Source organism: Drosophila pseudoobscura, chromosome 2, assembly GCF_009870125.1.
Source record: "Drosophila pseudoobscura strain MV-25-SWS-2005 chromosome 2, UCI_Dpse_MV25, whole genome shotgun sequence".
NCBI lineage: Eukaryota > Metazoa > Arthropoda > Insecta > Diptera > Drosophilidae > Drosophila > Drosophila pseudoobscura.
Window position 1 is genome coordinate 2,672,719 of NC_046679.1, and position 26,267 is coordinate 2,698,985.

General features: G+C 54.0%; 5 protein-coding genes across 12 annotated transcripts; 2 read left to right on the plus strand and 3 right to left on the minus strand.

The window, feature by feature from the left end:
• The first annotated feature begins 79 nt into the window (after positions 1-79).
• Positions 80-1,298, plus strand: LOC6896757 (chaperone protein DnaJ-like). The gene is made up of 2 exons (XM_002136928.3): positions 80-635; positions 696-1,298. Exons 1-2 carry the CDS (start codon positions 116-118, stop codon positions 1,031-1,033), a joined length of 858 nt encoding a protein of 285 aa, XP_002136964.2. The 5' UTR covers positions 80-115; the 3' UTR covers positions 1,034-1,298.
• atl (atlastin GTPase) lies at positions 1,209-9,653 on the plus strand. Of its 3 annotated transcripts, none has more exons than XM_001357688.4 (5): positions 1,209-1,350; positions 6,622-6,907; positions 6,964-8,177; positions 8,246-8,312; positions 8,369-9,653. In XM_001357688.4, the coding sequence occupies exons 2-5, from the start codon at positions 6,713-6,715 to the stop codon at positions 8,519-8,521; spliced, it is 1,629 nt and encodes a 542-aa protein (XP_001357725.1). In that variant the 5' UTR covers positions 1,209-1,350; positions 6,622-6,712; the 3' UTR covers positions 8,522-9,653. The 3 variants fall into 3 exon arrangements, with proteins under 3 accessions (XP_001357725.1, XP_033232374.1, XP_033232372.1); XM_033376483.1 differs by lacking the exon at positions 1,209-1,350 and adding an exon at positions 2,455-2,514; XM_033376481.1 differs by lacking the exon at positions 1,209-1,350 and adding an exon at positions 6,003-6,108.
• Wsck (tyrosine-protein kinase Wsck) lies at positions 2,644-6,000 on the minus strand. Its single transcript, XM_001357689.4, has 2 exons — positions 4,155-6,000; positions 2,644-4,092 (listed from the first exon to the last, which is right to left on the minus strand). Exons 1-2 carry the CDS (start codon positions 5,259-5,261, stop codon positions 2,800-2,802), a joined length of 2,400 nt encoding a protein of 799 aa, XP_001357726.2. The 5' UTR covers positions 5,262-6,000; the 3' UTR covers positions 2,644-2,799.
• A 145-nt stretch (positions 9,654-9,798) lies between the features above and the next one.
• Positions 9,799-10,349, minus strand: MtnF (Metallothionein F). Its single transcript, XM_002136927.3, has 2 exons — positions 10,126-10,349; positions 9,799-10,052 (listed from the first exon to the last, which is right to left on the minus strand). Exons 1-2 carry the CDS (start codon positions 10,148-10,150, stop codon positions 9,883-9,885), a joined length of 195 nt encoding a protein of 64 aa, XP_002136963.1. The 5' UTR covers positions 10,151-10,349; the 3' UTR covers positions 9,799-9,882.
• Positions 10,350-10,715: 366 nt separating this feature from the next.
• Positions 10,716-26,247, minus strand: puf (ubiquitinyl hydrolase 1 puf). 6 transcript variants are annotated; one of them, XM_033376426.1, is made up of 20 exons: positions 26,181-26,247; positions 25,547-25,819; positions 24,388-25,419; positions 23,588-24,305; positions 22,155-23,073; positions 21,194-22,080; positions 17,836-21,144; positions 17,587-17,773; positions 16,876-17,504; positions 16,417-16,803; positions 16,089-16,362; positions 15,830-16,012; positions 15,246-15,645; positions 15,072-15,177; positions 14,829-15,021; positions 14,568-14,758; positions 14,150-14,502; positions 13,123-14,089; positions 12,725-13,062; positions 10,716-12,660 (listed from the first exon to the last, which is right to left on the minus strand). In XM_033376426.1, exons 2-20 carry the CDS (start codon positions 25,587-25,589, stop codon positions 11,891-11,893), a joined length of 11,886 nt encoding a protein of 3,961 aa, XP_033232317.1. In that variant the 5' UTR covers positions 25,590-25,819; positions 26,181-26,247; the 3' UTR covers positions 10,716-11,890. The 6 variants fall into 6 exon arrangements, with proteins under 6 accessions (XP_033232317.1, XP_033232313.1, XP_002136962.3 ...); XM_033376422.1 differs by lacking the exon at positions 26,181-26,247 and adding an exon at positions 26,043-26,166; XM_002136926.3 differs by lacking the exon at positions 26,181-26,247 and having other exon boundaries at positions 14,829-15,000; positions 16,417-16,604; positions 16,680-16,803; positions 25,547-26,009.
• Positions 26,248-26,267: the final 20 nt, after the last annotated feature.

The following is a 26,267-nucleotide window of genomic DNA, read 5'->3' on the forward strand; positions in this document are numbered from 1 at the left end:
ACATATATCGGTTACTTTCTTGTCGAGGCTCATAACGACTCAAGTACCAGGAGATCTTTAAAAAAGTAACGTAAAATTCTTAAATTTTGTATTTTCCATCTGAATATTACGGATAATGTTCCGCTTGGTTCTTGTTAATGCCCGTGCTCTCCTTGGAGGACAAGAAAAAGGTAGAAAAAGCTGCCCAATGGTGGGGGTGGATCGCCTCTACGCTAGATATCAGTTTAAAAGGCCGAAACCCTTCTACTATCCCGATCGCAAGGAGGAGGCCGAGCGCAAGGCTGAAGCAGCAACCAAAGAAATAGTTGAGATGGAGAACAGCGGACTGCGGCCAAAGAACTTCTGTTACAAGGTCCTGGGCGTCAGCAAGTACGCAACCATCGAAGAAATCCGCGACGCCTACCTGGTACTGGCCAAGCGCTACTATCCAGATGTAACGCGCTCTAAGAGGGCTCTCAACCAATTTCAGGAGATCTCCAACTCGTATCGTATTCTTACTGATGCAAACAAAAGGCTGGAATATGACCATAGCAAAAACGTGGCGATTGAAAAGGCCTTGTCCAAGCCTCCGAAGAAATTACGGCAGAAGTGGCATAAAACTAAGCAACTTCAATCGGCAATATCCGCCAACGAAGGTGAGATGTTGTTGTATCCCTTTGATTTGACTTCATAATGATCTCCCATCCCACATGTAGAAGAGGCTACCCTTGGCTGCAATAAACTCTTCGACCTGTGGTACTTAAGGAAGTGTGAAAAGTGCGGGGGCACGCCCCAGTTGTTGTCAGATCGCGATGTCGAGAAGGAGCCATGCCGCCGCTGCCATGGCACAGGCAAGGTGTTCAGTCAATCATGCGGAACCCATGCGGACATACTGTCAGACGTCGAGATGCTGGTTATAAAAAGTAAGGGTGTACGCAGGAATGGAGTGGGCAAACGTATTGACACAGTGAAGGTTTTCGTTCCCCATAAACTGTCTGCGGAGCAGCGTCTTCTGATTCTGGCATTGGCCGAAACAGAGGACCCCATCTTTTGAGATAACAGCGTGGGACGCAAGGAAGAAGTCCATGGCGGTGGCTCTCAGAAGGAATAAGCAATTCGTAATCTATATTGGGAGCTGGGATCCAGAAATTTCGTTGGCGCCATGGTCGATGTAATGTAGCTGTCTGGCAGCCTCGTTTGGTATCACAGCTGTCTGGCAGCCTTGCTTGGCATCGCGGATTTATTTTGTTCTTACCTACGGCCACACTACCAGCAAAACACAAACAAAATAGGTATTTTTCTGCTACCAAAAAAAGTGTTAAAAAACAGGCTCCAGGTGTTGAGATATTTAATGGAAATTTGCTAAATAAAGTGAGTAAAGTACACGCATTGACTGGGCGAAAATATAATTCATGAAATGTGCGCAGTTGGGGCCAGAGTTGGAGCGGTGTGCGTGTCCGTGTGTCAGCAACCAGTTTTGTGGGACTTGCGCTCCAGAGAGATAATTCGGTTGTGTGTGTGTGCATTTGTGTGTGTATATATGTGATAAAAACAATAACAATTTACACGCAATGCAAAACATTCAAAAAGTTGGATCATTTTGCACCCGCCATCGTCATTTACCAACACTTTTGCTTGGTTGGATTACGTTGTCCGACCGCTGGCTAGCATCATCATTTCAGGGCTCGCAGCTTGATTTATTAATAATTATTGTCTATGGGTACATTTGTATGTATTGGGGGTACGGCACTGTAGTGCTCCCCGTTTGGGTAAGGAACGTCATTCACCTTGACTTGTGTGCCGTGCCAGGTGGAGCGTTGCGTCTGTCCAAAAGTCATTCCCCGCTCAATGCTGATTTCTGCTGCGCTTCATTTCACATGGGGCACTCCAAAACACTCAGTCATCCAGGCAGAGTACCATGGAGCATGTGCTCCATCGTATAACACGTCGACAAGACAATTTAGTGGCTATCGATGGGGATGGCTTATCAGCTGCCACAAAAGATCCGGGCGATAAGCAGGCCGAGCCACTGACTGCCATTTGGACATTATGGCCGACAATGTGTCTCAAAGAATCAGATATACACTAGACGAACGTGGGCAAATATTTGCGATCTTTATGACTAATTCTTAGGATATTGAGATCGTGCCAAAACTTGAGAGGTTGCTCTTGTCGCTCTTCAGATAATTTTGTGTTGGTTTAATTAAACAAAGCATTTTTCGTGCAGAAGCAGGGCCCCCCGTTGGTGCAAGACCTTTAAACCTGATTAATCGTCAATTTTGATACACATACACAAAGGTAAACTGATGTACATATGCACCGATTCTTGCTTAGTTGTATATTTTCTATTATTAATTGCTGCTCGCCAGCGATCAAAGTTTTCTCGCCCGCTCGCTCTCTCACTTGCTCGGCGATCGGCGCCTGGCCTGCCTGCCCTCTCTTTGCCAATTTTGCTTTGGATTCGGTTTAGTTATTGCTTTTGCCTTGTGCCGTGCAGTTTGTGCAACATCTTCGGGGGTTCACTGTTGTCTCTAGGTAAATGGATTACAAGATCTTCAGATCTTTTGCTAAGCACTTTTACTCCACGCTTCGATTCGCTCTCGCTCCCCGTCCAGCACTTTCGATTGAACTTTGTTTCGACTGGGAAAAGTCCCACACACTTGGTTAATTGTTTTGTAGTCGGATTCGCGGATTCCGATCAGCTTTAGCATACATTTCCGTTTATATTTGATATATATAAATATATATACAACAATATCAGACGACTCCTATGGGGTATACGATCGATTACGTTCGTTTTTGTTCGCTAAAGCCTATTTACTATTTGGCCTCCAGCTGCGGCAGATGTAGGGGCAGTGGATCTAGTGCTGCACCCGCTGTGGCTGCTGCACGATCGAAGCAGAGAGCATGACGCGGTGAGGTCATTAGTTGACGCACCCCGAAGGCCACATCTTCGAAGCTGATGCGCTCGCTGGGCTCCAGCTGCCAGCAGTTGAGCAGCAGCTGGTAGAGATCCCCGTAAACGTAGGCGGGCTGGGCCGGACGCACTGCCGCCCGTATGGCGTCCAAAAGCTGCTGACTGTTGGCCACCATATTCGCATATGGCGTGCCGCCCAGAGCGCAGCATTCCCAGGCGACGCAGGCCAGCGCCCACACATCCGACTTGATCGAATGGTGCTGATGATGGCGCAGGACCTCCGGGGCCAGCCAGCGGCTCTGGTCCAGCTGCTCGCAGCTGTTGTGGATGTAGTGAAGCGGTCCGAAGACGCAGAGTTTCACCTTGGACTCGGCGTTGATGTAGACGCTGTGCGAGCAGAGCTGTCGATGCACGACCCGGCAGCTGGCAAGGTACGACATGGCAGTGGCCAGCTCATAGATCCACTGTAGAACCAGCTGCTCGGAGAGGGAGGTCAATCGCGGTGACGCCGGCGCCGTCTGGCGACTCTCGAGGAGTCGTCTCTTGAGACTCACGCGCTGCAGCTCGAAGACCAGATAGAACCAGTCGGGACTGGCCGATATGCCATAGAAATTGAGCAGATGCTGATGCCGCTCCAGCTGGGAAAGCTGCCGCAACTCCCTCAGTAGCTGGGCCTGGGCAATGCCATTCAGTTCATCCAATGACAGGATATGTAGGGCGCAGTCCTTGGCGGTATCGTTCGAAGCAAACTTTCCCGAGATGATCTCTCCGAAGCGGCCCTCGCCAATCACATCGTTGACATTCAGGCGGAGGGCATTGCGCGGCAGGCGATCGAATCCGTCGACCAGCTGCTGAAGCTGTTGCTTAAAGGTCTCCAGCGAAGGGGGGGTGGCCAGCTCCTCTTCCACCAGGTAACCATTGTTCTCGCGCTCAATGATCGGCGTCTGCAGGGTCATCTCGTGGCCATTTCGTCCTCCTATCCTTCCCCCGCTGCAGGTTTTGTAGCGCAGATAGAAGTAAGCGATCAGGCTGAGCAGCAGACAGCTGCCGAAGACCACGCAGGTGACCGCCAGGGCCACCACCGACGACTGACCCTTCTCGAAGGTGGCATAGCTGAAGTCGTCCATCGAAGTGGTGTGCTGTCCGTGGGTGCTTCGCGTGTACAGAGTTTTGGTCACGCCATCCAATTCGCTCACCTAAATATCACAAAAGAAGGCTAGAAACGAAGAAGGTAGCAGCTCCGTGGAGGAATACTCACCACTCCCAGGCTTACGTGGACATGGGCGGCGGGCTGCTCGAGCGGGGCATTGCGGTACCGTCCGTAGAGCTTGCCGTCGCCCACCACAAACTGGCGGGTGCGATTGTCCTCCGGCCTGTCGTAGTCCAGCTCGGCCGCAATGTAGTAGGGCGTTCCATCCTGCTGCGCCTGCTGCCAGCTGCCCAGCAGCTGCTCATCGAATGGCTGGCTGAGGGCATCGTCCACGTACTCCACGATGATGAGGAGCTTGCTCACAGGCCCATTGTCGTTGCGGACGGGGGCCAGTTCCACAGTCAGGGTTCGATCTGCGCGCGTCAGAATCTTGGGTTGCGGCGGGACTGGACTTGGGGAGCCCACCTCAGTGCTGGCCGCCAGGCTGTCATGTCCACATTCCGTCTGTCCGGGCTGCTGTTGCTCCATGCAGATGGCTCGCACCGTCACGTTGTAGAGCGTGGCCGGATGGAGGTCCGTCAGCTCAAACTGCGACTCTGTGCTCTGCACCATGAACTCTGGCTGGGGGAAGGCGGGCAGGGATGAGTAGGTCTTGACCACTTGGGCGCGTATCAGGAAGCTGGCTATCTGCTGGGTGGGCATCACAGCCTGGGCTCCGGCCAGGAGCAGCTTGCGCGGCTCATAGGCATCCCAGGCAACGGTTAGGCTGTTCTCGGTGCGATTGGACACTCGCAGATGGTGGGGCGCTGGCCGTCTCGTCAGCGTGGTGGAGTAGTAGGAGTGGACACCGACGCCTCCGCAGTACTGGGCCTTGTTGGCCAGGCACCGGGTGTTGCATAGCTGCTCGTCCTGCTGATCCTGCGCCTCCAGGGCGTTGGCACAGAAGCACTTCTCGGCCGCCAGCACGGCATAAAGATGGCCCTGGTGCTCGCAAATCTCGATGCAGGTCTGCGGCGTCTTGGCGTACACCGATTCGTGCAGCAGATCCGTGCGGGCCGTGTAGCAGCCGACGTAGTAGTACACAGGCGTCTGCTCTGGCACACAGGATGCTCCGGCCCATAGCCAGAGCATGGCCACGAGGCAGGCGGCCAGCCGCTGTGCAATCGGAACAGGGCGGTGTCCGCATCCAAATTCGAGTCCGAGTCCGAGCTGCATGCTGTCTGAATGGCGAGTGACCCTCGTGGTGGTTTTCCAGCAGTCGGGGAGCACCCTACTTGATTGAAGCTAATTAAACACTTTTTCGGACCCAATTTAGGCAAATTAAACGCTTATTCTTGTTTTCCTTTGGCCGCTCAACATTTTTTCAAGCGCTGCTCAGAACTAGCTTCTTCTTCCCGCCGTTCTGTTGTTGGTGGTTTCTCAGCAACCGTTTCATTTCCAGTTGACTAATCGGCTCTGCCGGCGTCGACGCTGGCACAACTGTTGCTGTTACTTTTCAATTTCGTTGTTTACATCGCTGCAAAGGCGGCTGGCAGGTGTGTGCGACAGAGACAACTGGTGCGGTGGCTTTTGTCTTTTGATCGTACGGTTTAGGCTGATGTAGAGCTGCGCTTGTCGCACACCTGTTTGACAGCCTGGCCTGAGCCGATCTTGGGCCAAACATGGCATTGCCAGCAGTGCTGAATATTTTTTGAAAATGCTGCTTCGCGCCAAACTCTGGCCAAGAGCCATATACCATCCACAGTGTCCAATTTAATTAAGTGGCAATGTGTTAATTGTACAGACAGTCGCGTTTGGGCTTTTCGTGGTTGCAACCGACAGCTGCTGCTGGTGCTGGTTCCGCTGCCCCAATTGTGCCCCAACGAGTGCCATGCGGGCAGAGCGCCACACTCTCTCTTCCACCTCTTGCTCTCACCGATCGTCTCTCTCAATTTCACTGCCCATTGAGTAAGCGCCGTGACTTGCGTGTTGTTTTTGTGATTTGGTTGACAGTTGTAGTTGTCTTTGTAGTTGTCTCCTATGCTAATTCAATTCAATTAAAGAAAACATATTGTTTTTTAAGGTGAGAATCGCGTGTGTCTGGCATAATTTCACGATCCCCACATATGCTGATGGTGGTGCGTGGTACGTGCTCCGTGTCTGTTTTGTTCTTTATTTTCAATCGCATTCCAAACCATAAGCAACTGCGTATCGAAACAAAGTTGTCGACGTCATCAACGGCGCGGCGCAGCAAATAAAATTAATGTAAATTTGTGATTTGGTGTGTGTTGTGTGAAGAATGCAGTGTGCATTTAACCTCTCGCCGAGCCACCAGCTCAAAATAATAGATACAGAAGTAGTTTAGAAGTGTTTCTGCACTGCAACTGAACTTTCCCTGAGATCGGGGACAGGGCACATAGTTGGGTTTATTTTTGGCTGCCTCTCATAATTGCAGGCCGCTGCTCCGTGTCTCGTGTCGGTGCCAAAAATGAAACAGACCCCGCCGGAGGGGGAGCCGCAGAAGCTTGCGCAATTATGGGTTACAGTTTTTTTTTCCAAATCATTGCTTATTTGTGTTTCCCGTCTGTTATTATAGTTGAAAGCCCCAAAGCCCAAAATTTTTGAAGCAGAATCAGAAAGTATTTCACACAAGAACGCACACTCCGGAAAGACACGAGAATATAGCAATGGGCGGCTCGGCAGTGCAGGTCATCAATGCATCCGAGGAGCACACATTTGTGCTCAACGAGGATGCGCTCAGCGAGGTGCTGATGCGGGAGGAGGTCAAGGATCGCTTCGTGTGCGTGGTGTCTGTGGCGGGCGCCTTCCGCAAGGGCAAGAGCTTCCTGCTGGACTTCTTTCTGCGATACATGTACTCAAAGGTAGGTCGGGTAGTCCATTCCCTTGTGAATTCCTGTGTGTAGCCCTTTTCTTGCAGTATGTACGCCACGATGTGACAGACTGGCTGGGAGATGAGGCGGAGCCGTTATCGGGCTTCTCGTGGCGCGGCGGCTCAGAGCGCGACACAACCGGCATCCTGATGTGGTCCGACATATTCCTGCACGACTATACCAATGGCGATAAGATCGCCATCATTCTGCTGGACACGCAGGGAGCCTTCGACAGCCAGAGCACAGTGCGAGACTGCGCCACGGTGTTCGCGCTGAGCACAATGCTGTCGTCGGTGCAGATATACAATCTCTCACAGAACATACAGGAGGACGACCTGCAGCATCTGCAGCTGTTCACCGAGTACGGCCGCCTGGCGCTGGCCGACACCGGCAAGAAGCCATTCCAGCGCCTGCAGTTCCTGGTCCGCGACTGGAGCTTCCCCTACGAGGCGGAGTACGGTGCATTGGGTGGAGACAAGATACTCAAACGCCGGCTGGAGGTGTCCGACAAGCAGCATCCGGAGCTACAGTCGCTGCGGCGCCACATCTCCTCGTGCTTCACCGAGGTGGCCTGCTTCCTGATGCCACATCCGGGCCTAAATGTGGCCACCAATCCAAAGTTTGATGGCCGACTCACTGACATCACGCCCGAGTTCAAGAACAGTCTGCGCACCCTGGTACCCATGCTGCTGGCACCGGACAATCTGGTCTACAAGGAAATCAGCGGTCAGCGGGTGCGGGCCCGCGATCTCATCCAGTACTTCCAGTCGTACATGAACATCTATAAAGGCAACGAGCTGCCGGAGCCAAAGAGCATGCTGGTGGCCACGGCCGAGGCCAATCATCTGACTGCTGTGGCCGCCGCCAAGGAGCTGTACCAGCAGCTCATGGAGGAGGTATGCGGCGGCACGCGGCCGTACTTAAGCACTGCCCACCTGGAGACGGAGCACATACGGGTCAAGGACAAGGCCCTGTTCCAGTTTGCCACCAAGCGCAAAATGGGCGGCGAGGAGTTCACCGAGAAGTTCCGCGTGCAGCTGGACGAGGATCTCGAGGAGGTGTTTGTCAACTACAAAGCGCACAACGAGAGCAAGAACATTTTCAAGGCGGCCAGGACACCGGCCGTGTACTTTGCCTGTGCCGTCATCATGTACATCCTCAGTGGTATCTTTGGCCTCGTCGGCCTCTACACATTTGCCAATTTCTGCAATCTGGTGATGGGCGTGGCCCTGCTAACGCTTGCCCTGTGGGCGTACATCAGGTAAAAGCATTCGTAAAACCCGAAAAGAGATTTCCCATCCAACTGAGAGTCTCCTCGATCCATTACAGGTACAGCGGCGAGTTGAGCGATTTCGGTGGCAAATTGGATGAGTTTGCCACGCTCATGTGGGAGAAGGTGAGTAATAAATTCATTCTCGACTTAAATGGGACTGAAATCCATTTCACTTGCAGTTCATGCGACCAATCTATCATGGATGCATGGAGTCGGGCATCCATCATGTGGCCACCCATGCCACCGAGCTGGCTACGGGAGGAGGCGGTGCTGCCGGCTATCGCACCCAGTCATCGGTAAATGCCTCAAATGGCAAGGTGAAGCGCTCATGAGAATACGCCCAAGCATCGCAGCACAAAGCGCAGCATCAGGCGACCAGCAGTAACAGCAACAACAACAATAATAATAATAATAACAACAATGTGGCATACAAATCAAGAAAAAACAGCAACAAAAGTGGAGCTGAGTTCATAGAGAGCATTTGGCGCAGATTTGGCAGCAGCAGCAGCTCCACGAGCACGAACACCCCGTCTCCCCCAACGGCCATGGCCGCCCCGCCAACGGTCGCCTCTAGCAGCAACAACAACAGTCGCAAGAAACGAAAGCCGAAGCGCAACTAAGTGTCTGTCCATTGGTGCGAAAGTCCCTTGCCGTATTCCAACGTCTTTGTATGAAAGGAAGGAATCCGAATCCGAATCCGAGACCGAATCCGAGTCCTCTCCCTGAGTTGTATAAACCGATACTTTATAAAGTAGGATGAAAGAAACACACACGTCTAGTTATTAATTGCCCCTGAAAGGAACCTGTTTTTATATTGCATTAATTGAAGTGTAGTTGGTCTATACATTACTTATAGTTAAGCGTACATAAGTGCATCATTAGTAAGTGGCTCGTATCTGTTGAGAGAAAGTGAAATTTTAAATTGTTTTTTATATATACTCGTACCATACACGATATGCGTCTATAAACGAACGGATATACGAAATCTAACGCTGTAATATAAACAAATCGCTAACGAATTTAATTTTGTTGAATTTTTTCTAATCTTGGTCTTGCCTCCGCTCCGCCCCGACTCACCTCCCACTCCCCCATCCTTGTGTCATTCGTTCGTTAAAGAATTCCATAAGCAATCTATTATTGTATGTATCAAAAAGTGCACTTTGTTGTTGGCTGGTTTGCTGCTTAGCGTCTCATTTTGCCACCCGTTTTGTTATTAATCTTAGTATCTCCTCTTTAATAAAGAAGAAAACAAATAATTAATTAGTCCATTGCCACCCATTGAGAATTGGTCACAAAGGCGATGCAATGCTGGTTTAGGTCTCTAGTTTATGTTGTGCAGTAAAATTAAAAGTAATTAACTCCTGGTTTTGTTTCGATTAAACATTAAATGTGTATGTACTATATGATAACTGATAGCTCACTAGCAGTTATGGCCATCGACTAAATAAACGAAAACCAAATGCAGTTTTTCTGTGGATGTTTCCTGTTTGAGGAGAAGAGGGTTTGCCGACCATGATTTTGGTGTCTGTCCATGCAGGAATCACCATATTGCCAAGCACTGAAGACACTGCGTATTTCCCACTCTTCCTATAGTAAAACACAGTCGCAATGCTGGTATAGGGCTTTAGTTTAATTACATATTATATTAGTATGTTGTGCGTATTATGAGGGTAAAGGTCGAAACGACTGCCTCCTACTTCTTGTCCCCGTTGCCACAGCACTTGCCCTGGGCATGGGCCGCTGAGTCATCCTTCTTCTTGCAGCATCCACCTGCAGCGGGGGCATTGGCTGGATTGCAGCCGCATGTTCCGGGCTTCTGGCACTTGCAGCTGGCACAGCACTTCTCGAGAGTGCATGTGCAGTCTGCGAAAAGGCACGAAAAGATGGCATTAGATATCCAGGTTCCAGAAACCACAACAAATGCGACCGAACTTACTCTTTTCACAACCAACGCAAGGCATTTTTCGATTTCGTTGAAGCAACCGGCAGTACAAACGTTTTCTTACACGAAAATATTATTTTTCCTCTTTCAAATAGAAACAATTTTTTTGGGTGGTAAATTTGGGAAATATTTTACTATTTTTCTGTGATTTTTATTTTGTTCCTACACCGAAAACTGCCTAAAAAAGACTGACTTCTACACTATTTCTATTCTGTTCGTACACGTAAGTGTCTCCCGACTACTGGGGTGACGTTTCCCAGGAATTTGGCGGCGCATGCGTTCGATCAGAGTGGCAATAGAGAACAGAGTGCTACGTCTGGACGTAGCAACAGGTTGAGGGAGGAAGGGAGCCACCCCAAGGAATTACAACCAATACAAGGCCTCTTGTCACTCTTGTCTGCCCCCAAAAAGTTGAGAGCTCGTTCTAGAGAGATCTCCACCAGCCAGTAGGCACTTTGGTGGGTCTTAGCTACCAAATCCTATGAGCAGTCTGACCCCAAAAGGTTGGCATCTCCTTCTATAGAGTGCAATCCACAGGTGATGTGTGTTCTCGGCCCCGAGGAATTAAGTGCGACTGCTTTCGATTCAATTACATATCAGTTAACTTATATTCTCTCATGATTTTAGTTTGTGATTTTAGTTTTCGTTTGTTTTCTGTTTCAACACATTACATTGTAGATTTCGATCGTATGCTGGGGGTGTACGTGGCTTATGTCTAACAATGTGCGCCCTCCCCGGGATTCGTCGGGGCGGGCCATTACTTTAAGCTTTATTTATTTATTATTATTTATATTGGTATCATTTCTTGTGTCCTGTTGTGTTTCACCTTGGGACAGCAATCGCTTACGGACTACGTTGTATTTTATAACTTGAACTAAAAGAACTGTTCGATTTTGTTTGCGTTGTGCACAATTCACATTGGAAATCGTTGGCTAACAACACACATCCAATATTTTAAAATTTTTCGTTAAGTTATATATATATAGGTATCGTAATAATATCTGTTCATTTCTAACGTATCGTTTCTCGTTTACCGTGCTGGTGGGACGGGGATGGGTATGGGGATGTGGATGTGGAGGAGCAGGAGGATAAGGAGGAGCAAATGTTCTTAGCATCGTTTCATAAATGACACTTAATGGATCCTAATACAACACATATAATAGATATTAGCGTCTCGTAAGCCGTTTCATTGATATACTCTTCTGCCACTATCGCTGTTAAAACATTCAATGCCATTTGTTAATGGTAATCTTGTAATATTTCAGCTTTGTTTTGAGTTTGATGTTCTTTTTGGCATACAAATTGTTTTCCAACCTTTTGCACTTGGCTAAGTTCTGAAAGGTAATCTGCTTGGGCTCCTTCTTGGTTGTGTGCTTGGGGAGTCTTACGAATAGTTACATTTATAGCTATATATTGAATATATGTATGTGTTTGTGGGTCTTGAATGTGTGTGAGTTAGATGCCGCTAAGCTAACCTTACAATCTAGTATCCGTAACTTTTTTAAATCTGAATTCTTTTGTCCGTCTGTTCCGTCTGTCTCTTCGTGTGTGTGTGGAGCAGATTGGAGTCCACAAGTCAAACATTAGCACCAACCTTGGGTTGCTTACATTAATCTGTATCCGTATCTAACATTGACCTTTGGCCACGAAATTCTTACAAGTTAAGCAGCAGCCCCCCAATCCCATCATCCCCGCTTTCCCATCATCAGTCCAGGGGCTTGCCGAAAAATAAAATGCTGATCAAATCGTTGAACGACAACTACATTTGTGTTGGACTCGCCGCCTGGGATGTGGAGGCAACAGCGGGTGTGGTGGGCGTGGCCAGGGCAGCCTCGATGACGCTGGGCAGGGAATCGGCGGCCATCGGCTGGCTGCCATTGGGCTTGCCGGCCACGGGCGAATGCGGTCGCTTTTCGGCCTCTGTCCGTCCACAGAATGACGTCTCCGTTTCCATGGACGCTTCGGGCATGGGCGGCTCTGGCGGAGTGTGCGCCCCCTTCGGTCTGGCCTTGGCCGCCGCCGCTGCCGCCGCTGCCGATGTGGAGGCCTCGGAGGCTGCCGCCTGCTCTTCGATTTGCTTCGAGTCTCGCTTCAAGATGGAGAAAATCTTTTGGATATAAGACTCCATGGTGATTAGCGTGATCAGATGCTTCTCTCGCTCCTCGTTCAGGCGATCCTGTGCGGTTTTCTTGTTGCTGGACTTCTTGTTGCGCTTGGGCGTGGGCTCGAGCTCATCCTCAAGCTCCGTTTCATCGTCAGACGATGGGGTCGAGCCAGCTTTCCCTACGAGCTTCTCCGAAGACGTGCTCTCCATTTGCTCGTCCTCGCTGCCAGCAGGTGTCGGTGGTTTGGCAGTTTTGTCGACAACTGGGTCGCTGTTGAGGCTGTTGGTGGGCACAACCTCCATGGAGACATCTGTGGCCTTGCTGGGATCCGTAACCGAGGAGTTATCGGTGTCAGACTGCGCCGCCTGATCTTTCTCCTTCTCCTTGTACGAGTCCCGTTTCTGCTTCTTGTTGGGAAATTCGTCTACAGATAGGAATTAAATATAGCTATAAATGAAAGAACGATGGAGGAAATAGAGGACTTTTACCCCGTTCTGCCTCTATCCTGAAGCGTTCGCTCTTATTCTGGAGCGCCCTGAGGGAGCCACGCAACTCCTTCCGCACGGTGGCCGGCACACCCGTCGCCTCGGCAATGATCCGTATGGCAAACAGATCTCCGCACAGCTCATCGATGTCATCCTTCGAGTGCATGCCATAGTTGATCGTGTAGATCATGCGCGCCACTGGCAGCTGGGTGGCCACCCGATGGTAGTAGAGCTCCAGGAACTCGCGCACACACGTGTCCTTCAGCATGCTGCGCTCGTCCCTGAGCACATTGTGCAGGTATTCCACCAGCAGTTGGTTCTTGACCAGTAGCTCCGTGTATCTATCAGATCAGACGAACAATTAGCAGGGATCAGGATCACTCGGGAAGGGATCGACTCACTTGTGTGTCAGGGCATTGTTGTGGATGCCCACCCAGAACTTGGGAAAGTAATTGAAATGCAGCGGCGTCGATTCGATGGCCACCAGGCAGTGCAGTTTGACCAGGGTGTCGTTGAGGGAGCCCGTGTTGACGCACATCCGCATCATCACGTCGATGAAGTCGTGATAGGGCCTGTAGAAGGCCTCCACATGGGCATCGTACTCCGCATCCAGGCCACGCGGCGTCAGCTCGGACAAAGCGATGCACATCTGGACCATGGGCCGGGGCGGCCGTGGCGAGTTCTTGGCCCCCAGCGGCCAGGGCGTGTGCTTGGCTCCACGACGTGGGAAAAACGGACCCAGGGGTCCGATGGCATTCGGTGCATTGGCCACGGACAAATGGCAGTTGATCAGAATGGGCGCCAGGATATTGGTGGCCTCCAGGCTGGTGTTCCGCACCAGTTCTTTGAGCACCTCCAGGGCCATGCGGCTGATCTCCGGCGAGTTGAATGTGTTCAGCAGCGTGGCCAGCCGCTTGACCGCATCCGGCAGGGCCTTGGCCAGGGCCGTGTGCTGGTGCTGCTGGCGCAAGAAATGCTGCTGCTGGAACTGCATGTGCTGCAGCTGCTGGAGTTGCAGATGCTGCTGCATCTGCTGCTGCAGCTGCTTCTCCTTCTGCTGCGGCGTCTGCGGGGCCTGGGTGCTCTGTGTCTGCTGCTGCTGCTTCTGCAGGAGCTGCTGTTGCTGCAGTTGCAGCTGCTGCTCCAGTTGTTGCTGCTGCTGCTGTTGCTTCTTCTGGGCGGGACTGTCCGTCCGGGTGCGCAGGGTGGCCAGCAGCAGGAGCATCTCCCCGAGCAGATCGAACAGATCCCCGGCCACATGGCAGGCCGTCGCCTCGTGATGCATGGAATGTAGCGTGTGCAGCGCCTCAAAGCACATCTCAATCCCTCCGTTGAAGATTACCACCATGCGATCATCCTCATTGTCCACTGGGAAGAAGCCAAACCAAAGTTAAACAAGTTTCCAACGTTTTAGCGGGATAATCTTACCCAATATCTTTAGAGCACTGATCAGCGTGGACCAGGAGACCCGTGCGTCCAGGCTGCTCATGTAGGACATAATGATTGTCCGCCTGAACTGTATGACATCCAGCTTCTCCTGCTCGCCGGCGTCTGGATGCCGCGTGGCAAACAGAGCCATCAGCTTGAACAGTTCGTCCACAGCGGCCGCATACTGGGTGGGATGCGGGGTGATGTTCTTGAAGGCCCACTGCAGGTTCTGGTGCTGCGCCAGCTGGCGGGTGAGGGCACGACTCTGCTCGCAGCACAGCCGCAGCAGGCCGTAGTAGGCGGGCAGCATGGACCGGTTGTAGGTGACGATCTCGGCGTCATCATGATCGGCCCTTAAGAGAGACATTGAGAAAGTTAGAACTGAATGCGGCACAGAACATTCCCTTCTTATTCTTACAATATATAATTAAATGCTATGTTGCGCGTTATCTCCGGACAGCTGGCCACTTGGGCGGCATTCTCAGGACAGTCCACCAGTGAATGGTGCCAGAAGGTGAGCAGCGCATGCTTGTTGTGATGGGCGGGCACACTGGGCTCCGATAGGCGCGGATGGAACAGCTCCCACAGGGAGCGCATGAACGAACCTATCTGTAAGTCCAACAGAGAGACAGAGAGAGACTTTAGGAGGAGCGGGAGATGTGGTGCTGCCAAAACTTGCCATTAGTTTTTCAGTCTTTGAAACCATACAGTAGCTGAGGAGGTTGAAGTAGGCGGTCAGCTTGGTGGTGCCATGGGATGCAATGTCCGCATAGACGCGCGCCGGCCTCAACAGACGCAGCAGCAGCGTGATCACCTGATGCAGCACCACCTGGGCCTCGCTATTGATGTCGCTGGAACGTACAAAGTGTAGCCTAACGCATGTTTGATTGTTGAAGGGATAGGGATGGAGGGACACACTTACCGATAGCTGTGCGGATTGAGGGCCAACAGCTTGTGCTGGGAGTGCGCCCGAAAGTTGGCGCGGAAGGGCTGCGAGGGTACCAGAGCCACCAGCAGGAAGGCGGCAGCTAGAACATGTGTAAGGGACGGTTAGCAGGGCACCTCCATCGAGTGGATAAAGTACTGCATGCCATACCATTCCGCACGCGCGTGTTGTCGTGGGCTAGAAGGAACTGCTCCAGCCACTGCTCAGCGGATTGGAGGATCCAGGCGTGGGCTATCTTGTTTTTGGTGGCCTGCAGGGAGAGCCAGTCGAGCACGGACTGCGGGCAGTACTCGGCGGCGTCCCACATGCGGGGCAGAATGAGTTGTGTGAAGCAGGGCAGGCCCACGGGACCGCCCTGGGTCTCTGTGAGCAGCGTGAGCAGCTTGAAGAAGGGGGCGCAGAGCTCCGTGTGCTTGGTGACCGATGCGAAGAGCATGCTGACGATCTGGGTGGCCAGGCGGTCGTCCCAGCGGCAGAGAGCATGGATTAAATGCTTGGTCTGGTGCGGATTAATTCCATCCTTTATTTGTTGGTACAAGAATGGAAAACCCTACGAAAAATATATGCGCAAAATACATTAAAAATGTGGCATATTAAATCAAAGGCTGAATGAATTGGGTTGAATGACAGTCGTTATATACATTGATTTCAGATTTTGATTCAGTTGTGTTCAAGGCATTCTTTTCGTGCAAAATGGATTTGAATTATTTGCTTTGCAGCTTTTTGAGCATCACCTTGCCGCCGGCTATGGCGTTAAAGTCTTTTGGGGAGAGCTTCAGACGGAAATCGGGGCCGCGGGATCTCTCCACGAGGCTGGCACAGAGCGCTATCATCTTGTCCAGCGAGGCCGGCCGCATCTTCTCCACGGAGAGCGCCTCGTCGGAGGAGTTGTCCTCGTTGTCCGAGCTGATCTCGATCTGTAATGTGCAAAACAAGACGTGCTTTTGATCAAATATTCTCCCCCTTTGTGGGCCAAATTAGTTGGCAACTAACGCTGTCCGTCGTCTGCTTATTGCCGAGATAGAAGTCCACCAGGCTCTTGAGCACTCCGATGCGCAGGAGGAACATGGCCTCCTCGTCGCCCATGCGCGAGAACTCGCACAGCAGGCTGAAGTACTCGGACAGATGACGGAGATGCGAGCGCGCCCCGTGCTCCAGCAGCGATATCAGGGAGCCAATGAATCGCGTCACGCACGAGGCCTGGCCAATCAGCTCCTTACCTTCGTCATCTGTCTCCACGTCCAGGAACAGATCCGCATGGGATGCCCTGCAGAAGCAGACATTAGTCAGCTGCAAAGAGCACTCGCTGGACGGGACTTACCTCAGCTGCTGGATAACGTGGATGACTAGCCGCTGAAACATTTGGCGCACCATTTGATTGGGGCACTGGATGAGCACCTGGACTGGCCAGAATGGCTCCAGGGCCATCTGGGACAGAAACCACTCGCAGGCCTCATGGCTCCCAATGAACTCCTTGGTCAGCAGCTCCACCCAGTGCACCATTGTGGGCTTCTCCAGGGGAAGAGACCACAAAAGACATTGAACTAATGACTGACTGGATCCAAAATAAAGTGTTTTTAGTACCTTCTCCTTGGCATGGATGAAGGTCTCGATGAAGAACGACACCGACAACTGGGCAGCCATGCAGGTGTAGTCGGCCTCGGAGACCAGAGTCTGCGGTATGATGCTGCACAGCTGCCACATGAAGCTGCAAAGAAAAGAAAAGAGTAGAGGCATTTGTCACTCAGTTTATGCCAGCGTTTGCCGCTGCTCTGCTCACTTGAAGTATGTGTGGTCGAAGATGTTGCGCTCCTGCAGGAACTGGCGGTTGTCCTGCCAGATCCAGTCCTCCAGCTCTTTGTTCAGCAGAGGACGAAGAAGCTGCAGCTTGAAGGACGAAGAAGTCTTGGAGGTGGAAGGTTGCTGCTCGCTGATGCTGCTGATGCTGCTGCTGCTGTTACTTGGCTTAGAATTATCACAATTGGCTGTTAGATGCTCCCCCTCCCCATCCCCATCCTGCTGCTCCTCCTGCGGCTGCTGCTGCTCCTCCTGCGGCTGCTGCTGCTCCTTCTCCTGGTCCGTCCTGTCAGTCTGCATCTTCCCCTCCCGCCGCTCCTCCAGTTTCTCTTTTGGCTCCTCCTTTTTACTCTCGCTCTCAGCATCCTTTTCCACTTTCTCCACCTTCGGTGTCTCCTCCACTTCCACCTCCTCCTCCTCCTGGGCACTTGCTGCTCCCGCCTCTGGCTTCTCCTCCACGGCGGGACTGGGCGTGGGCGTGACCAGCAGCTCGGAATGCCGACGCTGCAGATGCTCCGGCAGCCGTCGCTCGTAGAAAAGCATGTACGCGGAGTTGGTCTTCTCAAAGCTAAAGTCCAGATACTTTTCCGTCACCGAATCGTAGGTTTTGCTCTGCAAAAAACGGGGAAACAAGCATTAGATCGGAAAAGGGCAGGCGGAGGCTCAAGGAGCACTCAGGGACTCAAGGACTCACTGTCATCTCGCCGCCAAAACATTCGGCTGCTATTTGCGAGGGATCAAAGGGCTTGACCTCGGCGTCGTTGAAGAGGAACCACCGCTCGAGCGGATGGAAGTTGTTCTTCGTTCGCTCCTTGATGAAGCTGTAGTAGTGGCCGCCGTCGGCGGTGCCTGTGTGGACGGTGACGCCTACCAATTCGTACCTGCAAAGGATTGGGGATACCCTATAGAATGTGCCACGGAGTCGTAAGGGTTTCGGTCTCACTCATAGCACTCCTCAATGTCCGCATCCAGCGTTGCCTCAGCCTTTTCGTTCTCATCCCGATCGTTCGCGCCCGATCCCGCCTCGCTCTCCCGCTGCCGCTTCTCGCGCTCCTCTTTGTACTGCTGCGGCATGAGGGTCTTCTCCACGTAGTGGCGCATGTTCAGGCGCAGCGGGAACGAGAAGTGGGTGTTCACCTTCTCCTTGAGCATCGTTACCATGTTGAACGTGTACCGCATCGTGTTGAAGCACAGGATCTGGGGCAGCTTCTTGAAGCAGGCCCGCTTCTCGGCGCGCACCTTCTTGCCGCACTGCGAGCAGGTGTACATGTTGTCGCCCTCAAGGGTGTCCTTGACGGTCACCTCGTCCAGGGACTCCTGCAAGTTGCGCATATCCGCCACCTGGCAGCGCACCGTGTAGAACTCCTCGGCGGTGCGTGAGACGTGGCCGCAGTCCAGCGAGACCACGTTGTTGCTGAGCGTGCCGCAAAAGAGCCGCTTCACCAGATGCTTCAGATCGGGCGTCATCTCCTCCAGCTTAGACACTAGGTCGATGAAGAACTCGGCCATATCCTTCTGCTCGCCGGTATTCAGCGGCTGGTGGTCCATCTGGTACACCTTGCAGAAGTTCCTCGGATTGTAGGCCTTCCGCTCCGACTCCAGCAGGTACGCGAACATTCGCTGCAGCTCGAGCAGCGTGGGGGCATGCTTCTGGGCCCCCGCCGGGGGCACTCGCAGCACTGCCGCTCGCGCCTGGGGCATCATGTACAGGTGCTGGATGCAGGAGGCCATGTAGCAAGTGGCCCCCAGGTTGGTCAGACCCACGTAGCCGCAGTCGGCTCGCCCCTCGTCGCGGGGCCAGTAGTCCCACGGGTACGGGGGCTTCGGCCCCGACTTGTGCTGGGCCATCAGCCGGCCGTGGAGATAGGTGAAGTTGGTGGCACAGCCGCGGGTCAGCTCCATTAGCAGATCAAAGGCGGCCGCTCGGGACGTGGGAGACTTGCACTTGGGCTTGTGGCGGTCCGAGGGCGAGGGCATGTCGAAGAGGAAGCCCAGCAGCTGGTCCATGAAGACCAGGATCTTGGGCTTGTACTTGAAGCGGGTGTCGTGCTTGATCAGGTTCGACATGAGGTTGAGAAGCCCCACCATGGCGTCGTCCTGGAAGCCCTGCCGCAGCTCGTAGTAGTCGCGGGTGAGGATGCTTTGGGAGATGCTCTCGCACAGCATCTCGATGTCGATGTGCTCCTCGGCGCCAATCTCCGACGACAGGGTGTCCACGAGGCGCGCCAGCAGCCAGAAGTAGTCCCTGCAGGCAGGTCCGTACGGCTCCTTGCCCTCCTCCGACAGCAGGAACTGCGTGTGCTGCGTGGAGGCGCTCATCTGCTCGGCCATCGGCAGCAGGGTGATCAGCTTGTGCAGCAGCGGGGCCAGCAGCAGGCGGTAGCTCTGGGCATTGCCCAAGCAGATGCGATAGAGGCCCGCACAGATCTCGCGACGCACCGAGGGCTCGGGATCCTCCAGTATGAACTTCTGCAGCCACATGCCGGGGTCCCCCTGCGACCAGAGCACGCGTCGGGCCTCCGCCGAGGCGTGGATGAAGCTCACGAGGATGTTCATGCTGAACTGGACAAGCTGTGCCCGGCCCCAGAAGCCCGTGCGCAGTTGGTGGAACTGGTAGGGGAACACCAGGGAGTTGGGCGACACGTTCTGGTACACCTCGTCGTTGAGGATGCTCGAGAGACGCCGCAGGCACTGCGGCACCTCCATCAGCTGCAGCATGAAGGGATGTGGCCGCGACAGGAGCACGTGTATGTCCGGCGAATGCAGCTCCTCGAAGCCCAGCAGCCAGAGGATGCGCAACAGACTGGCTAGGCAGTCGTGGCGCCACTCGTTCAAGGCCACCTCCTTCGGATAGGAGCTCTGCTGCAGCTGGCCGGCAATGAAGATCTCGTAGAGATGCCGCAGGCCCCCGCACTTGACGAACGCCTCGCTCCACTTGTTGTCGCCTAGCACCAGGGGTGCGGGGCCTGTCGGAATGGCCTGAGCCATGGTCGTGAGTGGCGGTGGTGGGGGTATGGGCGACGGCGGTGTGGCACAGCCCACGGGACGGTCCAGGCTTTCGCTTTTCTTTTGCCGCTTGCAGTGCTGCTGCTGCTTGGTGGTGGTGGTGGTGCTGCTGCTGCTGGGCTGGTTCTCCTTGTCGCCGCCACTGCTGCCACTAGCCTCTGTGTCCGATTGCTGGCCACCGCCCAGCACCGAATCCTCCAGCAACTCGCAGATCTGTGCCTGTTGCTGCTGCTTGGAGTTCGGCTCTGGGGGCGGCAGTGGCGGTTCGTTGCTGTTCCTTCGCCTGGCCATCGATGACGACGACTTTTTGCCGCGCATCACCTCGAAATTGCCGTTGGCCTCGCGCCGCACGCTGCTCAGGGCCAGGCTCTCCACAATGTGCAACGAATACATGAACTTTTGCAGGTTGTTGGGGTCCAGCAGGTCGCGAAACTTCTGCTTGATCTGCTTGCGTTTGTTGGCCAGCTGCTCCTCCTTCTCCTTGTCCTCGGAGGCGGTCGCATCGAGTTGCTCCAGCTCGCTCAGGTCCGTCACCAGGCTCTTGAAGGCATCGAGGATCTGCGGATTGGTGGGCAGCATGGCCAGGATGTCCCAGACGCGGCGGGAGAGCAGCTGCGCCTTTGTGTGGTGCTGCAGATTCACTGCCGAGGCCTGGGGTTTCATGTCGCCGAGGGTTTGCATCAGGCAGAAGAGCTTCTCGAAGTACTTTGGCTGCAGCAGGAGCACGGTGGGCAGGCATTCCTTGGGCGGCGGTGGCAGCATCGACGGATGCTCCAGATTCGATTCCTTTCGGCGTGCGCCTCGTCCCCCCAGGGACACGTAGACAATCTGATTATCCTTGAAGCCGGCATCGCCCAGGCTCCGCTCGTCGTAGTCCGAGGTCAGCTCCTGGCCCTGGGTGATGATCCTCAGCGGGCCGTCGCTCAGGAGCAGTCCCAGCACTGGCGCCGCCATTCCCGTCTGCAGGCTCTCCCACCACTTGGAGACCTCGGCCTTGAGGTCCGCAATCAGATCGCAGGCGTGCATCTGCAGCGAGCTCTTCTCCGAGAGCCCCGCCTGCTGCAGCAGTATCCGCAGTGGCGCCCCGGCGCCCTCGTTCTTCAGATTGCTGTGCGACGCAATGCCCTTGCCCTCGATGGCCCAGCGCCGCAGATGGAAGGCGTAGCGCCGGCGGAACGTGTCCAGATGTGTGTTCAACAGGAGCAGGCCGCGCTGCACCCTCATCAGAGCGTTCTCGTCTTCAATGCTGAAAGAAAACGGAACTAGAAACGGGCTTAGGTCGGAGACGAACTCACCTTTCAAGGGCTGTGGCCGCCTGCACCAGATTCTCCATGCACTGAGACACGAACTCCTTCTCGAGACGCAGCTGCTGGCCCATGTAGTACATGTTGATGTACTGGATGGCCGCCAGAGAAACCTCGTTGCTCTGCGCTCGCAGGGCGATCTTCCAGAGGTGGTACATGCCCACGGCACTGGCCGTGGACGAGATCTGGTCGTTGTGCTTGTCGTACTCGGCCATGGCGATGCGCGCGAAGCTGCACAGCTGCTGGAACAGCCCCAGAGCCACCATCGAGAACTCCTCGGGCCGCAGCTCGGGCAGCTTCTTCAAGTACAGATGCTGCAGAGCCTCGATGCCGAGGGCATGCTGGTCTCCGCCCTTGGCCTGGGCCTGCAGCCACGAAAAGTAGCAGTCGGCGCACTCGGGATCGTGTGCCAGCCACTCCCACAGGGCATCCAGCTGCTCCAGAGTCAGGCGAAAGGTCTTGGGGGAGCCCACCGTCGAGAAGATCGACGAAAGGAACTGCAGCCGGACCGAGACCTGCGTCTTGTGCGAGTACAGCTGTCCGCCGAGCTGCTGCTGCTGTTGCTCCCCGTTCTGGTTGACCAGCAGCTCGGCGTGTCGTCGCGCATAGAATCGGATGTTCTGGAAGAAGCACTGCATCATCCGGTGATTGCGCTCCGCCCACAGCGTCATCGAGTGGGTGTCCGACGGCCGGAACTGCTGGAACGAGGCAAACAGCTTTGGCAGCAGGCGCAGGCTCACGATCACGCTCCGATTGTTGGCCACGTTGAAGAGGCAGCCCTCGATGAACTTTGTGCGCAGCTGGCGGTCCATGCTGAAGCAGAGAAGCGTGGCCAGCGCCTTCTCCGCCTCCAGGGCCAGAGATTCACCAAGTTGACCCTGCGATAAAAGAGAGCGAACCATTAGGGAGCCGTGGAGGACGAGCAGCAGGACGAGGGAGGAGGTGCACTTACAATCTTTTCATCTTGCAGCAGATCCCATAACAGCGTATTCCCCGGCAGGCAGACGTCGTTCAGTTTGAAAGAAGGCTGTACGGAGGTGCTGTTGCTCCCTCCCTTGGAGGAATTATGCTGCTGCGGCTGCTTGACCTCTAGCAGATCCCCATCCGAGTCCGACTTGGATTTGTTGGCAGCAGCCGCAGCTACGGCAGCAGCTGCATTGGCATTCGCCTGCCGCATGGTGGCCACCAGCGATTGCTGCGCATTGTCTGTTGCCACGGCGGCAGCGGCCACGGCAGCCACGGCGGCGGCGACATTGGTCTCTCCCGACTTCTGCATGGCCATGGCTGACTGGGCCACCATCATGGCAGCGGCGGCGGCCGCAAAGGCTGGCGGCACGTCCCGGCAGTTGGCACCGGCCACTGCCACACGCCCGGCATGGGAGTTGACCAGCTGGGCCAGCTCCTCCTCGCAGGGGGACACATCCTCGTCGTCGAAGTCCGCGAGATTCTTTTCCGACTTGTTGCTCATCGGCGAGGAGTAGCTGCCATCGTTCTCGCCCCCGCTCAGCAGCTCACTGATGTTCGTCTCGGCGATGGCCCGAATGTAGGGGCCCTCGCCATGGAGGTGCTTCAGCACAGCCGAGGGCACCAGCTGGCTGGCTGTCCCATCGCTGCAGTCGTCGCTGTCGGCCAGCAGCTCGCCGTCGCCGTCAGCATCTCCGTCATCGCTGCTGGGCACATCCTCCGGTCCGTCCCAGATCTCCACCAGATCGTGGCTCACCATCATCTGCTTGCTGACCGCCTTCTGGCGCCTCCGCTTGTTGCTCGTCTTCTTCCGGTTGCGATGCAGCTGCAGCTCCAAAGCGGCCCGCGACTGCAGCTCCTCTTCGCTGCTCGTGTTGTCGATGATGTTCACAATGCGATTGTTTCTGCTGCAAAACAAAAGTATGGGACAGTACGTAAGGATCAAATGAATGAATGAATGAAGAATCGTAAATATCTAGAGAAATCTACAGAATGATGTGTTCCAATTGGTTGGCAATAAATTTCGATGCTATACAAAGACAACATCCTTTTATCACTCTAAATTTGCATTCCCTAATCCACGCTGGGATTTCAGTTAAAGATCAATTCCAAACAGATGCGAACAATGAAATTTTTGAGATATTCTCCGACATTCTCTCTGGCATTTCGAGTGGTTTAAATCGCTGCTAAAACCAGTCTAAAATATGTCTTAAAAGTATCATTCTATCGGCGAAACGGCGAGTCCGGAATCAATGTACCTCGTCAGGCACACGACATGTATTTGGTTTGTCACTTTTTGCATCTCGGAGCTTTAGGAGCAATGGGATACCAAATCCAGATCCATAGCCATAGCCTGCCCTGCCTACAGACACCTCTCTTAATACTTAATTCTAGCATTTCGTAAGAAAAGATTTCACATACACCATCTCCACTTTGCCTTCGGGGCCGAGTTGCTTGCCCTTCTCGGTGGTGGGATCGCAGATGTGGCGCCGGTGACGGGCCTGCTTGCAGGGCGGAATACCGTCGATGGGACTCTTTTGGCAGATGGGGCCGGCAACGCCGCCGCCACCGCCACCGCTGGCCACGCTGCTGTCATCAGCGCCCACATGATCGTCCTCGGTGTTGCTGCCCTCGATGCTGCCGCTGTCCGAACTGGAGGCGGTCACATTGGCGCCCAGCAGATGGTCCTGCATCAGATTCATTTGGCTGCGCGAGCAGTCGCGTGTCCACAGTAGCTTGGTTAGCGCCGAGGCAATGTAGATGCTCTGCTCAGTGTGATCCTTGGGGTCCATGCGGCAGAGGAGCGAGTACAAGTGCATGGCCGGACGGGGGGCCAGGTTCTTCACCAGCGACGGCAGTATATCGAAGATGGTCTTCGAGCAGTGCTTCAGCTGGGTGGCCTGCCAGATGAGCTTGATGTCGTCCTCGGAGATTTGATTCTCCACGGCCAGGAAGTTGAGCAGAACGTGGGCCTGCTTCACGATCTCCACGTGCAGATTGGGCCCGAACAGGTGCTGGACAATGTGGTTCTCCGTTAGCCAGTTGGCGATGCGCTGGCCAAACAGCTCCACTTCGTTGACCGTCTCCGTGGTGCAGATCTCGTTGAAGAGGTTTATGTGCGAGTTGATCTGCGACATGCCTGAAAAATTAACCAATGAACCAATGAAAAACGACGCTTAAGTCGGGAATTCCATTGAAGAATTAAATTGTATGGGACTCACCTGCCAGACGCATCGTCAGTGTAGTGGATGTGAAGTACTTGAAGGCCAGGGCCAGGCCTTCGGTGTCAAAGTTGACGGCCACATCGAGGGGATCGCGCAGGGAGGACCACACAAAGTCGGCCATGGCACGGGTGGCCGCTGAACGGAGGTTCTGGTCGGACAGCTTGCACATGAACTGCAGGATGCGGCTGCGCAGGGGCACGAACAGCTGCGTGTTGCAGTGATAGTTGAGCCAGAGCTTCACATTCGACACAGCGGCGGTCATGGAGTGGGCTGTGGACACGGGCAGGTCGGGATGCTCGAAGCACAGCGACATCGCCCCAAAGCCGCCCGAGTTGCAGAAGAGACTCACATTGCGCAGCAGGTAGATGGGAAGTTCATTATCGTGTAGATCACAGATTAGGGCCAAATGGTGGGCCTCTTCCGCCTGGAGGTCGTCCAGGCGCGAGTGCATCCCATGCTTGTGGGCAATGTACAGGGGAAAGTTGAGCAGAAACACCTTCGAGACGAGCACCAGCAGTTTCTCGACCTCCGGCAGTATCCACGGCTCCTCCGTGTACTGGATGTGCGCCTTGACACTGGGCGGCGGCGGTGGCGGTGTGCTCGGTCCGCTCCTCTTGGGCGGGCCATCGCCAGCGGCCTGGATTTCATCGGCGCCGGACTCCTTTCTGTTTTCCCCAGTTGGGCTAGACTCCTTGGGCTTGTTCTCGTTCTCCGTCGACGGCGACTCCGTTTCATTGCTGGAGTCACGCTGTTGTTGCTGCTGCTGCTGGGCCTGGGCCACCACCTGAGCGGCACTGGCCGTGAGACGTTTGTAGTTCTCAATCAGGTGATCGATGTGCTTGAGATGCTGCACCGTCAGGCAGATGAGGGACTGCACCACCAGATTGAACCGGTCGTAGTTCTTGTTGTCTCGGTACAGGCACATGCACTGCCGCTGGGGCCATGACTGGATGTAGTTGAATGTCGTCTCGATCTCGCTCTTCAACAGCAGCTGGAATTTCAGCTCCGAGCTGGCCACGCGCGCCTCATCTGCAAGAGCGAACGAAAGGCGGAAAATTCAGTGGGCGGTTCCGGGCAAGAAGGTTGATGGGGGAGGAGTGGGCGAGGGGCGGGGAGACGTCGGCTCGCCGAGCACCGAGCACCGAGCGATACTTACACAGCTCCAGGAGGTTCTGGAAGTCGGTGCAAACCTCGCACATAGTGCTGCAGTTCGGTGGCCCTGCGAGAGCGGGGGGACCCTACAAAGAAAAAGCCGCGTTGCGACCTGTCCCTATTGGCGGCGGCGGCTGCGGCCGCTTTTCCTCTAGATTCGTGTTGGAGAATTTGCTGGTGCTGCTGCTGCTGCTGGTGCGGGTGCGCTTGTGTTCGTTCTCTTGACTCGCTCCTCACGGCAAACGTTCAATTCCATTTATAACTGCGCTTCGAATACCTGCGCTCTCGCGAGAAAAAAATAAACGTAATTTTCAGCAACAAAAAAATTAAATTTTACACTTCATATATATATATATACAGGCGAGTGGAGGCAACTACACGTTAACTACACAGTGCTACATTTCAACAGATTTTCCGAGCAAGAAGAGGTATGGACAACAGGCAGAACTACAGGGAAAATGCAACGCATGCAAGGTAAAATCCACCCCTGCTTGACATACCTTGGCTTGCAAATCGGCTTTTTGCCTTCAAGGTATATTGTGCACACACGCGAGGTGAGGTTCGTATGAAACTTATAATTTGCCTTGGCTGTTTTTGACTGTTGTCCATACCCCTTTCTATAGCCCATTCAAAATTACGCTCGCGATTTTTTCGTTGCATGTACGAGCAGTAGAGAGCAGCGGTGTGACCGTCGGACCCACCGAGATAAACCGTATCATTTTCAA